Raw genomic sequence first — 17,281 nt, forward strand, 5'->3', positions numbered from 1 at the left:
TTGATGTCAATTTACTTGCTCTGTTACATGGATCTCAGAATGCACTTTTGCTGTCCATTATTATTTTCAAATTTGTCCCACAAATGTCAATGAAGAAATAAAATGATCACCTCTATTTGCTGTTTTTGCAGAACATGGAATATCTATTTTAGGAGAACATAAACGCTGCCATCCCTATTTTGAGGACATTTTATTGAAAGTTTGTAAATTGTTTGAAAATCTAAAAAATGGGTAATTTTAAAATGATTCATTTTAAAATGCATGACATGAACTTGAGACAGGCATTGTCCTGCTTGAGTAAAAGATTCATTATAAAATAAACATTTTAAGGTGTTTTTAATGTAAAAAATTGTTATATAGGGAAATTATTATAATGATTAATGAATACATGTGTATGACTGCTTGGACAGTGTAATTGGCACAAGGTGCAGCTGTCTCCTCCACGCGTTCCCAGTCTCTGCTGCTCTGTCAGCTGCAGCCTGGTGATGCCTCAGAGGAGACGAGAGCAGGCGAATGAGATGGCCATAGCATTTAGCAGCTGTAGGGAAGTGAAAGGAGAGGGAAGCAAGCCATGAAGCCATTACAGTGGGTTCCCCAATTAATTTTCCTCAAGGGCCATATTTTGACTAGCGTACCAGGCTGGGGGCCGAGTCTGCACGCGCGAGGTCGAGGTCTTGCCCTGAAAATTCATTTTCAGGGCAAGACACCATTTGAAAAGGATGCCCAGTTTGACATGCATAGGCTACTGACCCCCATTTAATGCCATTTATATCTGGGACCCTTAAAAATAAATTAAAAAAAAAACATTTTTTATTTATTTATTTTGGAAATTCTTTCATGGGCCACAAGGGGACGCTCTGTGGGCCGCAAATGGCCCGCGGGCCGCCTATTGGGGAACCCAAACAGTCAGTGGGTGATGGTTTGCTCTTCGCACTGCAGCACCTCATCAAAGAAGCTTGCTTGGAATTTGAATTGCCATCATTGTGATAGTTTAGAGACACTGTTTTTATGCCTGATTTATAGAGGAAATGTTTTCTTCAGAATCTGTGTCAATTTTAGTTGCTGCACTGCACGGTCACATTTTATGACTTTGTGCAGCACAGTTTGTTTAAAAACCTGCACAATTATGATCTCATGACTTTCCTGCACTGCTCTTTTCTTTTTGTATTTCTATTTTCTATAAATGGCAAAAGGCAAAAGTCTGCCAAAGGCAAAAACAATATATGTATAGGCTGTGTGGTAACAAGTGCATTTCAATGTTGAAATGTTGAGCTGATCATGCCAAGATTTCTAAAGTGAATAATGCAACAGGTTGTCTCTCAATATGCTATAGACATTTTTCTTTACACATTACCACATCAGTTTATTTCCTGTCGCAGTTTATTATGAATACCATGCAGTAGCTGGCGCCTGGCAAGAAATAAACTTGGACCAGTTATTCCCCAGAATGCAATTCCATTGACAATGTTTATTAAGCTACGTATGTATTCAAGTGTATTACATTAAATCCATTAAGTGCGTTATCAGTGCATGGCAGACTAGTGTTAAGCAGGGGCAGGCGGCTACGAATGGGAACTGTTTACTTTATAAGCGCTCACTCCACCAAGAAAACGGACATATTAGGTTGACCTTGAAGTTTGCATGGTTTTGCATACTCTGCTTGGCGATTACGACGATATAGTTGACATCGGAACGACCTACTTCACAGTAAAAAAAAAAGTGTCTCCTTATGTCTTACTCTTCTGTGACTGTTGCGCCTTGCGGCGCGAAATAGTCCTCCACACACAGGCGAGCCGCGAGCGCATCTAGGCTGTGGATCTGACCATGAGGAGACCACATGCGGTGCGTGCGTACAAAGAAACAATGTGCCACTGATCTGATGTAGCTTGTATTGTTTTTGTAGTAGCCTACGTGCGCGTGGTTGGTCCAGATAGAGGAGAGTATGAGCCTGGAGACTGGAGAGGGGGTCCATTCCGGAGACACAGAGATGGATCGGTTCGTCTGCTAACGGAGGTAAGAATTCGGACCCAGTATCTTTAAACATTTGTAGTGATCTGAACGAAATGGATATAGTTTCTCTCAAAGAATGTTGTAACAATTGGCAAGCAGAAAATAAAGATAGTCCTGACTCCTATCCGATATCTCGGCTATATAAACTTTAACGGTAACGCTTGCTTCATGGTTCACATTGTTTTAATCGTTTTATCGTTACACACGTATATAGCCCAACTTATTTCCAATTCCTATAATAGCTATATAGGTAGGCCTATACACTTCTCATTTCTGCTACAGGCTTGTTACCTTTTTAGCCTACCTAATGTGCAAAATGCATTGCAAAATTGCATGCATGGACATTTACAATATGTATTTGATATGTATTTTGGTATATAGCTATGGACTCTGGAGTATAAATAATTGCAGATTGTATGAATCTCTTTGCAATAAATAAATGGTGCTCAATAATGCTTTTTGGTAGGCAATTAAAATAAAGTAATTTGACTATACTTCTAATTAATTAATTACTATACTTTTAATTAAGTAAGTGATTAAGTTATTAAATCACTGCTCTCCATGTCAGCAATATTGATCAACATGGATTGCATAATGTGTTTTTAATAAAACAATATCTGGGAGTATCATGTTTGATACATGCAGGCTTTGAAGCGTTGTGTTTCTCCCACGCGCCTGTGGGATCTCTCGCTGCAACCTTAACCCTCTGACTGCAAACATGTATCTCTGCTATGTATCAATGTGCATACTGTATGTGTGCACATGTACAGTATGTCAGTGGGTACACTTGCACACATACGCGTCAATACTTAAATACAGCATTGGTTCTCAAATGTTTTCATGTTAAGCCCCCGATATTGATATCTATATATGTATTTCCTCAGAGACCCTCCTCATCTTAAAAGATGCACTGTGCCAGGGACAATTAACCTATGAGAGAAAATCAGCGCTGTTAAAATCTTTTTTAAAGTATTCAATATTTTCCACAATTCAAGATTTCTTAAAAAATATAGCCTATAGCCAAAGTATAAAATATGGTTAAAGTGATTAAACTGATAGTTATATTAACAAATTTAGCTTGGGACCCCCAGGGACTGCCTCAAGGACCCCTGGGGTCGCTGGACCCCACCTTAAGAACCACTGATGTACAGTACGTGTTCAAAATCAATAGTGTGAAATATCTGAATGAATTTATTCATTATTATTAGAATGTGCACAACAAGATCCAGACCAGAGTGTTATGGACCCATACAAGTCCTTTCCCTAAACTCTATAACACTGTGTTGGTCCGGGGGGGGGAAATGTGTGGCAATAATCCATCTCTTGCTACAACCAGCAGGACAATTTAATTAATCGTCTTCTAATTTCCACCTGCTGTATAGTTAAGTCTGTGACTATGACTAGACCAAATCAAAAATTGCGGTCTCTTAGATCTTTCCTCATTTTTCATTTTAGTGCTCATGGTGTTCTGATTACAAATTCCATCCCCATTATGGGATTGAAATATTGTAAGTCAAATATTTAACCCATTCTGACCTGAGATCAGATTCATACGAGGTTTCCACTGGGACACACACTGGTCTGATGAACCCATTCTGACCTGAGATCAGATTCATACGAGGTTTCCACTGGACACACGCTGGTCTGATGAACCCATTCTGACCTGAGATCAGATTCATACAAGGTTTCCACTGGACACACGCTGGTCTGATGAACCCATTCTGACCTGAGATCAGATTCATACGAGGTTTCCACTGGGACACACACTGGTCTGATTAACCCATTCTGACCTGAGATCAGATTTAAAAAAAAATCGTTCTTCGATTTTTTTCAAAAATAGCAGACCTACAAGCTCGTATCGCGCCACTCGGTGGCGCGATATGAGCTTGTAGATCTGCTATTTTTCAATAGCTAAAGCACGACATGATGCCAACACCAAAATGGGTGCCCGCTCAGAATGGGTTAAACAAATATTCACAAACGTGGAAGAAATGTGGGAAGTTACTTCCTTGGCCTACTGGCAGCGTGCATAAGAAATCTGCCAATGCTGAGATAGACACAAAGATAGGGACGATCATGAGGTATCATATACTGTAGGTACGGTAAAAGTAAACAGAAATTGTACAAATATACAAAGAGAAATCACATCTGTGTGAAGTGAGGGGCGCTCTTATCATCATACATCATCACATTCTGGCCAATCACAATAGTATTGGCGTCCTCACTTTTCTGTCCTCACTTTTATGTACGTTGCTCAGCCAATGAAATCATCACTATGTGGTGCTCAGCCAATGAAATCATCACTATGTGGTGCTCAGCCAATGAAATCATCACTATGGGGTTCACACAAACACACAAAGCTGTGCATAGGAGGGCGCCCCTCAAAAATGACTCACAATGACCTATAACAATAATCAAAATATATAATGTACTATGGCCAAAATAAAATAGGTCATATTTAATAACTTTCTCCTCAATTATTATTGGAAATAGCCAATCTACAGCCGATCTGGAAATAGTAGAGCTTGTAGATCTGCTATTTCCACTATCTTTTGAAAAATGTATGATAATCTTTCAACATGGAAACGATCATGCCGATTATGCAAAACAATTGCATTCATCTCCAATAATTGTGATTAGGCGATGTTATAATTGTGACAATGTATCAGCTCCTTTAATTGGTACATTGGATGAGGCATTGGACGAGACAAAATGTGTTTCGTCCAATCAATGCCTCATCCAATGTACCAATTAAAGGTACCATTTAATGGTCTTGTGTTCATCAAGAAGAACGCTTAGCAGGTGTCCTGATGTACAACGGTCTGTGTGCAGTGCACCACTGACGGTGGTGTGTCTGTGTATTGTACAACGGTCTGTGTGCAGTGCACCACTGACGGTGGTGTGTCTGTGTATTGTAGAACGGTCTGTGTGCAGTGCTCCACTGACGGTGGTGTGTCTGTGTATTGTAGAGGAGAGAGCACTCTGTGACTTTATGGAAGCGTCAGCCATTCTGTATTGTGTTTCATTATAATTCCCTTGTACTTTTAGTACATTTTTTTCCTTCTTTTGTTTTTACAGTTGGAAGCTGTCAATGCACTTGTCAGTGAAGTGTCTGCTCTTGTGCATTGCTTTGTCACAAGTATATGCAGTGATAAATTGCATTGTCTTGAAAACGTGATGGAAGTGTTGGATTGTTGGATCTGGCCGGGCTGGATCCGCGGAGGTCGAGGGACCGTCCTGGCTGTCATAATTTCATAATAATAAAGTTCATACATTACAGAAGATGATTTGATGGTTTTGCTTATTGGTGTTAAAACGAATAGGCCTACTTTCTGTCCATATGCTAGAGAGGTATAGGAGCCAAAACATGTAACATAACACCACATTGTTGTTTTCAGATGGGAACCTTGTATGTCCACAACTGTTACTTTTTCAGGAAATGAAGAAAACCTGTATACCAATGGATCCAATGTTGTAGTTATTATTTTGTCACAATATCCTGTTAATACTTTACATTGGTTCAATAATAATAGAACCAAAAGACACACTTAAGGACTTTTACAAAGAAATGTAAAATAGCAAAAGAAATAGCCAATCTGCAATGTGAACTTCTTTGCTACTTGTGTGTGACGCTGTAGTAGCGTCACACACAAATATGGAGGTACAGATATGGAGGTACAAGGTTTCTGCCGGACAGACACGATATGCTTTATGTACTTGCAAGGTAAAGGGGAAAACAAGGGTGTGTGTATACTGTACATACTGTACACACAAGGCCAACAGGACACAGGTGAACATGGTGGCAACTGGCAACACAGGACAGGCTGAGAGGAACGAGCAGGTGGGAAAGAATGTGGTTGTGGCTAGAGGAGAGACAGAGGCAGAGACAGGGCGCATCCAGACAGTAGATTCACAGAGATACCAAATGCCGCGAGTGGCAGGAGTCTCTTCTTGGTTTTTAGACAGCTGGTGGATGGAAGATGAAGCTCGCGTGGATGGGGGGCACTCTCTACTACTGTAGATTGGGCATGCTAGCACCTCTGCCTCCTAGTCCATGCAGCTTCTTGGTCTTGTTGATGTTGAGCTCAAGGTTGTTCTTACAGCATAGTGTCAGGGATCTGTCATTTCCCTGAATCTATGCCCATTTTAAAAATTATCTTCCTATAATTGGTCCTCATTATAAGATGGAAACATTTCTGTGTATACTTCTCAAAGGTGGGGTGTAGACAGTTTACTAATGGCCTACCGATGACATTATCAGTGGTAAGATTTTAAACTATTTTTTTTATTGATGCAAGATCATTATTTCAGCATGCTAATTTTCCAGGAAGAGAAAGTCTTGACCTGTGTTCCATCAGGATGATTATTCGTTGGTCTTGAGACGTCTGAATGGCATGTATATGAAGGTATTTGAAATCTTAAATTTTCTTGATGTCAATGCTGTTATCAATGGAGCACATGGGTGAATGAGCCAAGTCTACAATCAGAATCAGAATGTATTTATCTGCACAGATGGAAAAACAACAACCTGTAGAAATAATAAACACTTCTGGAAACAAATAGTCCTTGCATACAAGTGCCATCATCATCTACTCTATAACCACAGTATATCCTCTGAACTGTTTTCATAAAGGCCACATAAAGGGACTTGGTCCTTTCTGCTGGCAGAATGTACAAGATCCTGGTTCACTCCTTACGTTTTGGCTCTTGTTTTTCCTCCCACATTTCTCTTTGATGAAAGAAGAAGAACAAAGTTCCAGGGCCTGGCCAACAGCCTCAGCTGAAGGCCCCACTATCCACAACCATCTGTATATGTTTCCCTTCATCCTGTTCATTCCCCACTCAATCAGTTTTCTGTCCTTGATTCCTTGCCTTACATCTCTCTTGTTCTCTCTCTGTCATATTTCCCTCACTGATCACATTGCCAATGTGATCTGAAATACTTTCTATTGAAAGTTTAATAATATAGAACTAGTCCATACCCGACGATGTATACAGCCAAAAATGCAGATGTTTGGAGGTTTGTGTTATGCTGCACACTCGGTATGCATCGTTAAAGTTTTGGAGAGTGCTTTAATCCTGTTGCTGTACGTGTGGTCATTTACAACCCAAAGTGGAATCGTTGCCACCCACAACCATGTGCAGTTTAAGAGCCAGTATGTTGTGTATTTGTTGTGGGATGAATTACACAGCACAATTACAATTACGGACGGACGGACGGACGGAGTGCAAAACATACTCTCTCTCCCCATGCCTTCAGCCTGGTGGAGACAATTACACAGAAGCATACAGCAGTCCATCCCAGCCCCAATTCCAGATATTGAGTCCACCAATAGTACTTCTCCAAAGATGTTTAGAGCTCGCCCAGAGCCGGGAACGATATCAGAGTCCTGATACATGCATGTGGTAAGGTAATGTCCCCATGTCATATTTGTCCGTCCTATTCAGCAGCCTGTATGACAGTGGCTCATAATTGTTCCAGTGAGGCGTCCCAGAGGGATGGTGCAGGTGCAGATGGGTTTTTCCAGTCCTTAACCAATTCTGAAAGGGTACCCATTTTGGTGTTGGCATCATGTTATGCTTTAGCTATTTAAAAATAGCAGATCTACAAGCTCATATCGCGCCACCGAGTGGCGCGATACGAGCTTGTAGGTCTGCTATTTTTGAAAAATCGAAGAGCGACTGACATTTTTAGAATCTGATCTCAGGTCAGAATGGGTTCATCAGACCAGTGTGTGTCCGGCGGAAACCTCGTATGAATCTGATCTCAGGTCAGAATGGGTTAACCAACAGCCTCCTCCTACCTGACATGATAGCAGTTTCTCCTGCTATCCATCCATTCTCCTGCAAGGTCTTCTTAAAATGGTCAGTCTACCTCATCTTGTTAGTGCGTCTGCGGCTCCTCACCACTCGTTTGTACATTGATTAATTTCAACACCTTGGATATGATCTGAAGAATGCCATGGTGAAAACATGCTAGACTTTGGTGACACACAGCCAGGAGCTCCCTAGTGAACCTGTTGCATTGCAGGGGACTTCATTAGGAAGTCCACTGCACCTGGGTTTCATCACTGACAAATCATCAGGAATGGGGAGCTGGATATCGCTGATGTTTTATCTGAATTTAAAAAGGAATTGGGCTGAGCGCGCCGCCTGCTATGCTTTGCTTCTGCAATGCTTTCATCTCTGTAGACACTGACCAAACACTGAGCTGCTAACTAACTAACCATTGGCAGACACTGGAGAACCTTTGACCTTTCACTTCTACCTTATGAGTGTTACATGGTTTGGTTCTTCACACTTCTTCTTTATGTCATTTTTGTTCCTCAACCTCTAATCAAATGTCAGATTTGATTCACTTTCTTGAACCATGGACTGTAGCAATGTTGCTTTACCGAAGTGCCAATGCAAGATTCTCTAGTAATTGTCCTGCCGCTATATCGCCATTCTCCAGCGGATTGTCTTGGTTATAATGCTGCTGTTATCCATACTGTATACATAAGGCAGCCCTTAGGGATTGACTGAGTGTTTGCTTGGGGGTTGGAGGAAGGAGGAGAGATACTATAGGGGGAGGGGAGTCATCTTTTCTTTTTTTCCTTTCCATTTATCTCCCTGGGGCATCTTGTTTACCTGTAATGCTTCTTTGCCATGGTGCTCTACCTTTCCTATGCCATTCATTCACTCACACATTACATATCCATCATGTCGTTTGACTCACCACTTGTTATGATCAGTACTTTATTTTGATTTTTTACAAACACATAAAACATAAGACCTACAATACAAACACAAGCAACAACAGCAGAGTACATATTCATGGATAGACAATTAAGATAGATAAGATAAACAAATAAAGATTAAAATAAAGGAGAAAAAAAAGGAAAAATCAAATTAAAATGTGAAAATAGTTTACATCATTTACACGACCAAACGCAGCATCATCAACCGTATCATAATGTGTAGTAATACAATAAACAATCAAGAGGGCATTGCCTGACCATGGCTCACACCAAGGGACCTGCAACATGACTGAGGAACACGTCCCACTTCAGATCATATTTATCCAACTGATTATTCATCTTAAAGGATAACCTCTCCAAAGCAGCCACAGTACCGAGCTGAGTGAACCATAGTTACCATACATGTGCTGGAGGTAAAACCTCAGACTTCCATTCCTTAACGACTCACCACTTGTGAGTACTGAGTACTGCATGGTTAGATAAGATGAGTGGTTCTCAAAAGATGTCAGCAGCTTGTCAATGCTTTTGTGTCATGGACTCGCACATGAGACATTGTTCACCATTATTCAAAAATCACACCTGTGTGAAGTGAGGGTCACTCTTATCATCATACACAATCATAAACTTTTGATGTCATCACACTTTTACCTTCAATATGTACTTTGCTCAGCCAATCAAATCATCGCTATGGGGTGATCAGCCCCATATCACAAGTCAATATTTGTCTTCACACAGACCCGGAAAGCTGGGCATAGGAGGGGCTATAGTGCCCATTAAAAATAGCCGATCTAGCTTGTAGCTATCTTTGAATAGCCAAAACATTAAATAGGATTAAACCATTTCCCATTTTGTTGGAGACCCGCTCGAGGACCCCTGGGTTTCCCCAGACCAGACCCCACTGTGATACTCAGACTAACAGACCCCTGGGTTTCCCCAGACCAGACCCCACTGTGAGACTCAGACTAACAGACCCCTGGGTTTCCCCAGACCAGACCCCACTGTGAGACTCAGACTAACAGACCCCTGGGTTTCCCCAGACCAGACCCCACTGTGAGACTCAGACTAACAGACCCCTGGGTTTCCCCAGACCAGACCCCACTGTGAGACTCAGACCCCTGGGTTTCCCCAGACCAGACCCCACTGTGAGACTCAGACCCCTGGGTTTCCCCAGACCAGACCCCACTGTGAGACTCAGACCCCTGGGTTTCCCCAGACCAGACCCCACTGTGAGACTCAGACTAACAGACCCCTGGGTTTCCCCAGACCAGACCCCACTGTGAGACTCAGACTAACAGTGAAAGCACATTGACTTTATTTGTTTATTTAGACGGGACAATGTCATGTCCTGTTATTATCGCCAGGCTGTGATTTTATTTACTGGATGGTTATCCCTTTGTGGTCTTTGGCCTGTCACACGTACAGTAGCACGGTGTCACCAGAGACCTTTGGTGGTCTTTGGCCTGTCACACGTACAGTAGCACGGTGTCACCAGAGACCTTTGGTGGTCTTTGGCCTGTCACACGTACAGTAGCACGGTGTCACCAGAGACCTTTGGTGGTCTTTGGCCTGTCACACGTACAGTAGCACGGTGTCACCAGAGACCTTTGGTGGTCTTTGGCCTGTCACATGTACAGTAGCACGGTGTCACCAGAGACCTCTGGTGGTCTTTGGCCTGTCACACGTACAGTAGCATGGTGTCACCAGAGACCTTTGGTGGTCTTTGGCCTGTCACACGTACAGTAGCACGGTGTCACCAGAGACCTTTGGTGGTCTTTGGCCTGTCACACGTACAGTAGCATGGTGTCACCAGAGACCTTTGGTGGTCTTTGGCCTGTCACATGTACAGTAGCACGGTGTCACCAGAGACCTTTGGTGGTCATTGGCCTGTCACACGTACAGTAGCACGGTGTCACCAGAGACCTTTGGTGGTCTTTGGCCTGTCACACGTACAGTAGCATGGTGTCACCAGAGACCTTTGGTGGTCTTTGGCCTGTCACACGTACAGTAGCATGGTGTCACCAGAGACCTTTGGTGGTCTGTGGCCTGTCACACGTACAGTAGCATGGTGTCACCAGAGACCTTTGGTGGTCTTTGGCCTGTCACACGTACAGTAGCATGGTGTCACCAGAGACCTGTGGTGGTCTTTGGCCTGTCACACGTACAGTAGCATGGTGTCACCAGAGACCTTTGGTGGTCTTTGGCCTGTCACACGTACAGTAGCACGGTGTCACCAGAGACCTTTGGTGGTCTTTGGCCTGTCACACATACAGTAGCACGGTGTCACCAGAGACCTTTGGTGGTCTTTGGCCTGTCACACGTACAGTAGCATGGTGTCACCAGAGACCTTTGGTGGTCTTTGGCCTGTCACACGTACAGTAGCACGGTGTCACCAGAGACCTTTGGTGGTCTTTGGCCTGTCACACGTACAGTAGCACGGTGTCACCAGAGACCTTTGGTGGTCTTTGGCCTGTCACACATAGCATGGTGTCACCAGAGACCTTTGGTGGTCTTTGGCCTGTCACACATAGCATGGTGTCACCAGAGACTTTAGTGTCACACACTTCAGCATCTGTACCCTCATTAATCTAGACTATAGTGCTCCATTGCTATGGCAACAGTCATGGGGAGAAAATGGAGACCATCACTCAACTAAACGCATTCTTCCAGTTCAGTTGCATATTTATAAATAGCTTGTGGTTTGGTGGTCGTTGCCGTTTGTATAACACTATAGACATATCCAATAGTAATTTATTATATTGATATTAGGCCTAATATATTGTATTTACTTTTATCCCATTCTGACCGGGCACCCATTTTGGTGTCAGCATCATGTTATGCTTTAGCTATTTAAAAATAGCAGATCTACAAGCTCATATCGCGCCACCGAGTGGCGCGATACGAGCTTGTAGGTCTGCTATTTTTGAAAAATCAAAAAAAACGACTGACATTTTTAGAATCTGATCTCAGGTCAGAATGGGTTCATCAGACCAGTGTGTGTCCGGCGGAAACCTCGTATGAATCTGATCTCAGGTCAGAATGGGTTAAATAAAACAGTCTAAAGGGAGATCATTTCATTCATACATTTTCAAAATAGCAGATCTACAAGCTCACATTGCGTCAAATTGTGATTGCATTGTGAGCTTGTACGTAGATTGCTGATTTTCAGTATTTGTCATACGATGAAGTACAGTATACTATACTGTAGGGTACAGTGAAATATGCCTTTAAGTTTTTAATGTGGTTGTTAGAGAATCACATTCCCCTCTAGGTTACAGCAGCTTCTTGCTTGTTATCCATGTTTTTTTCTTGCAGTAATTCTACAAATCTGATATTGAACATTATAGGAATAACCGAAAATCAAATCAATTAGGGTTTGAATATACAGTAACACCACTCAATAAAGTCACTATTGTATTCCCCATACAATAAAACCATGACAAATAAACTGTGGTTTGTGTTTAACAGTTTAAAGCATGGGTCTTCAACAGCGGGTCCGGGACCCTTAGGGGGTCCCCAGAGTTACTATAGGGGGGCCGCCATATCTTTGTGTGATAAGAACATTTTTTTAAATGTGTCTTAAGACACAACCTTTGATACGATCTAAATGTCTCAATAGAAGAGCAGAGAGACAAAATACAACCACTCCAATTGTTTAAGTTATATCTAATTAACATACTCTACCATACAGGTTGAATTAACATACTACCATTATTGTAAAGTCAAACCCCACTTCCACTCCAAATGACAGGTAAAGGACTCAACTCCAATCAAGTTTTATTTTTCAACTTTTTGCACAGTTTCAGTTGCAGTTGCTTTTGTTGACTTGATTGGTTGGTTCATCAATAAGGTTGAAAACCTTCGAAAACAAAGAAACAGGTTTTAACAACAATGCAAAACAATAAACATCTTTTCAAAACAAGTTCTCTTTTTAAACATGGTTGATTTTAAACATTAAATATATATATATAAATAATCAAACGTCTTTTAGACAAAGTGGTTTAACTATAGTGTTTTCACACAATGAATGCCAACATGTAAAGTCTTAAAATTAACTTATAAAGTCAACATTTTAACACAGTCTTAAATTAACTCATAAAGTTGACATTTTAACCCAATTATTAAAGTCATTTTCAATTAAACATTTGTGAATTGTAACCTTTAATAAATGATTCAAGTTAAGTAAACATTTAGTATTTTAAATTGAATAAGTGAAGAAAAATATAGCTGAACTTTAAGCTTGTAGATCAGCTCTAATTGAACAAGGCATTTTAAACCTTTAACATGAATTGTCCACATTTTTAGTAGTCTTTCAAATTCTTAAATCATTTTAACATTTCTAACTTGGTCTCATTTTGTAAAGAGATACTTTTAAACATAAATTAAATCCAACTCTCAAGCAAGTTAATGTGTTCCTTCCCCACTTCAGACTGAAGCAGTTGAAGCTACTAAATACACAAATTAGCCTGATTTTAACCACATTAAGAAGAAGTAGAATAAGCAGTTGATACTAAACACACAATTAGCCTGATTTTAACCACATTAAGAAGAAGTAGAATAAGCAGTTGAATAAATATAACAGACCATTGGCGTCTTTGGGGTAGAGCTCCTGGGTAGACCTTCAGCTTGCTTGTTTTTTTTTTTTGTGAGAGTCACCACCACCAGCCTTTAACAGGTGTTCAATCAACCAAATGAGCACCAGCAGCCATCTTGCAGCTGATGCACTCTGGGAGATGTAGTTGTCAGGTGTCTTGTTGAAGATTCATGCTCCACTCATGAGTTTTGACCGCACAATTACAGGTTGGACAAAATGACATTTAATTCATAAAAACATCACACCGTGTGAAGTGAGGGCCGCTCTAATCTTCCTACATCATCATCAAGAATGGTGGTCCCTTATTGGCCAAGGTTTCCCATCGACATACTGTACATATGCCCATTTGATCAGACACATTATGATGTAGATTCTCAGTTCATTGTCAATGGCATTTTTGAGGGGCGCTAGCCCCTCCTATATACAGGTTTAATGTTTGTGTTTAGGTCAATATTTGTTTTAAAAACGCCATTGACAATGAAGAGAAATTAATGTTTGTTTAGTCACTAACACAAACATTAAATCCCATTAACAATAAAGATAATTTAATGTTTGTTTTGACACCGTTTGTTTTACATGTTGTAAGATGATAAGAGCGCCCCTCACTTCACACAGGTGTGATTTTAGTTTGTTAAGACAAACATTAGTTCTCCGTTGTCAATGGCATTCTTTATGTTTGTTCAGAAAACACACATTAAAACTGTATATAGGAGGGGCTAGCGGCCCTCAACTACTCGAACCTTATACCCCTATTCTAGGGGAAGTATTTGCCAAAAATAGAAATATTAAATATTAAAGTATTGAGGGTTTAAGTGGTTAAACAAACAAAAAGTATTAATTGACCCAACACTTATGAGTCTATGAAGCCATCTATGAAAACGTTTCATCTGCAATTCAATACAATATCTTCTTGTCCCTGCTTCATCTCTCTCTCGCATCTGCATCTCCAATTTTGTTCCATGTTGCTAAATATATTACTTTTTGCTGATCCATTGTGACGCCAGCTGATTGCCCATGGGTCTGATTATTACTTAGCTCCATTCAGTATGTGCCCATTCTCCTGAATCCTGGCACATATTAGTGATGGCCTATTGTGCTGGCCTGTGGTTCCGGCAGCCTGTGTGGATGCATGGGCCTGATGGTAATCAGAGATACTGATGCATGGAGACAGACGGTGGGCTGGATTGATGCATAATGCAGCACCTGTTCAATCTGCAACTACATGTATAATATAGTGAAGTGAAGATGCCCAGATTAACCCATTCTGACCTGAGATCAGATTCATACGAGGTTTCCGCCGGACACACACTGGTCTGATTAACCCATTCTGACCTGAGATCAGATTCTAAAAATGTCAGTCGCTCTTCGATTTTTCAAAAATAGCAGACCTACAAGCTCGTATCGCGCCACTCGGTGGCGCGATATGAGCTTGTAGATCTGCTATTTTTCAATAGCTAATGATGCCATGATGCCAACACCAAAATGGGTGCCCGGTCAGAATGGGTTAAAAAGTTATTGGCATAGCACATGTATGCTGATGAGTGTTGTTTTGATGTACATTTAAGCTATATCCTCATGTACATTTTAATTAGATAACTAATCCAAAGTTATGAGCTGTCAAACTCAAGATGTCTGACACTTCCAGAGGGAGAGTGATGTTCTTTGACTCCACTTCTTCCACTGTTCATTTCTCATCTGCCTGCCTTGTGTTGTGTCTCCCTTTCCGCCAGGACTGTCACTACGTTGTTATTGATCCCTGTGTCATGGAGGCTCAGCCTGGTGCACGGCGGGAGCTCATCAACAGCGTGACATCCAACATATATGACAACTGAGAGGTTGCCATGGAAACAGACAGCTACACCTCCGGTCCAGCTACGGGCGACTGGGCCGATGGGACGATGGCTGACCTCGGAGGAACGGGTCTCCTCGGGGAACCGGGCACTGCGGGTGTCTCACCCGGTGGCGCCGCCATGTGGCAGGGTCAGGGTGTGCCGTATTCTCTGGGCTTCCAGGTGTCGCTCACTGCCTTCCTCATGCTGGAGCTTGTGCTGGGCTTCAGCAGCAACTTGACCGTGCTGGTTCTCTACTGGTCCCAGTCCAGCCTAGTGGACTCAGTCAGCAACATGGTGACCGTCAACCTGCATGTGCTGGACGTGGCGGTGTGCCTGCTGTGTCTCCCCCTCACCCTCGTGGTCGTGCTGCTGCCCCCGGGACCCAACCTAGCTCTACTGTGCTGCTGCCACGAGGCCTGCATCACCTTCGCCAGTATCGCCACCGCCGTCAACGTCCTCGTCATCAGCTTCGACCGCTACGACATCTCGGTGCGGCCGGCCAACCGGCTGCTGACGACGCGCCGAGCTGCGCTCCTCCTGACTGCCGTTTGGATCACCTCTGTGGGGGCGTTTTTCATCCCGTTCATTGAGGTGGACTTTTTCAGTGGAGACGAAGAAGGTGAAAATGAAAGCAGGCTGACGACGCGCTACTCTTCGTCGTCCCCTGGGATTAGTGCCACCCTGGTGCCCACCGTGCGTAACCGGACGCTGCTATGTGTGGGTGGGCAAGGCTACCACACAGGACTGGGCATGTACTACCACCTGATTCTGCAGGTGCCGCTCTTCTTCACCACTGCGGCGGTGATGCTCTTCACCTACTCCAGAATACTGAGGGCTCTGAACATCCGGATTGGCTCTCAAATGAAAAAGAGCCAGCGATTCAGGGGCCCCTCCTGCAGAGGGTACCATAAGAGGCAGAGAAGGAAAGCTGCGCCCGGCACGCTAGAGAGTGGCGAGGCAGGAGAGGAGCATTGTACCACCGATGGCTCCAAGCAGCTCAGCCATCCTCCTCTCATTCCATCACCTTCCCCCACTCCAACAGAAGCCACGCCTCCAGCCCTGTCATCCTCCACTCCTTTGGTACCCTCCAACGTGGGTGCTGCCACCCCCATGGTGGCCACTGTGGGGGTCCAGGCCTCCAACGTGGGTGCTGCCACCCCCATGGTGGCCACTGTGGGGGTCCAGGCCTCCAACGTGGGTGCTGCCACCCCCATGGTGGCCACTGTGGGGGTCCAGGCCTCCAACGTGGGTGCTGCCACCCCCATGCTGTCCACTGTGGGGGTCCAGGCCTCCGTGTCTGCCATCATTGCCCTGCGACGAGCTGTGCGGCGCCACCGGGATCGGCGCGAACGCCAGCGCAGGGTTTTCAGGATGTCCCTCCTCATCATCTCCTCATTCCTCGTCTGCTGGGCTCCTTTATCTGTGACCAATGTTCTGATCCTGGGTGTGGGACCCAGCGATGGCCTGGTCAGCCTGCGTCTCTGGTTCCTGGCCCTGGCTTACGGCACCACTGTATCCCACCCCTTGCTCTATGCATTTACTCGTCAGAAGCTGCGCCGTGCCCTTCGTGCCAAGGTGAAGAAGAGGGTGGTGTCCCTGCTACAGGTGGACACATCACCAAGGGGCGCCGTCATTCACAACTCCTGGGTGGACAACAGGAAGGGTGAGCAGCAGGTGCAACTTGAAGCCAGTGAGGCCACTGACCGCTGCCTGGCAGAGGCCCTGTGAGCCACTGACTGACCGCTGCCTGGCAGAGGCCCTGTGAGCCACTGACTGACCGCTGCCTGGCAGAGGCCCTGTGAGCCACTGAGCGCTGCCTGGCAGAGGCCCTGTGAGCCACTGAGCGCTGCCTGGTAGAGGCCCTGTGAGCCACTGAGCGCTGCCTGGCAGAGGCCCTGCTGTGAGCCACTGAGCGCTGCCTGTCAGAGGCCCTGCTGTGAGCCACTGAGCGCTGCCTGGCAGAGGCCCTGTGAGCCACTGACCCGCTGCCTGGCAGAGGCCCTGTGAGCCACTGACCCGCTGCCTGGCAGAGGCCCTGTGAGCCACTGCCTGCTGCCTGGCAGAGGCCCTGTGAGCCACTGACCACTGCCTGGCAGAGGCCCTGTTGT

General features: G+C 43.9%; 1 protein-coding gene across 1 annotated transcript; it reads left to right on the plus strand.

Moving 5' to 3' along the window:
- Nucleotides 1-15,189: 15,189 nt before the first annotated feature.
- LOC310863587 (G-protein coupled receptor 22-like) lies at nt 15,190-16,901 on the plus strand (the record flags this gene model as incomplete). The annotated part of the gene is made up of 2 exons (XM_083772038.1): nt 15,190-16,316; nt 16,461-16,901. Exons 1-2 carry the CDS (start codon nt 15,240-15,242, stop codon nt 16,899-16,901), a joined length of 1,518 nt encoding a protein of 505 aa, XP_083628164.1. The 5' UTR covers nt 15,190-15,239.
- Between the last annotated feature and the right edge of the window lie 380 nt (nt 16,902-17,281).

The sequence above is a fragment of the Protomyctophum parallelum genome (assembly GCF_964188405.1).
Source record: "Protomyctophum parallelum genome assembly, chromosome: 8".
Taxonomy (NCBI): Eukaryota; Metazoa; Chordata; class Actinopteri; order Myctophiformes; family Myctophidae; genus Protomyctophum; species Protomyctophum parallelum.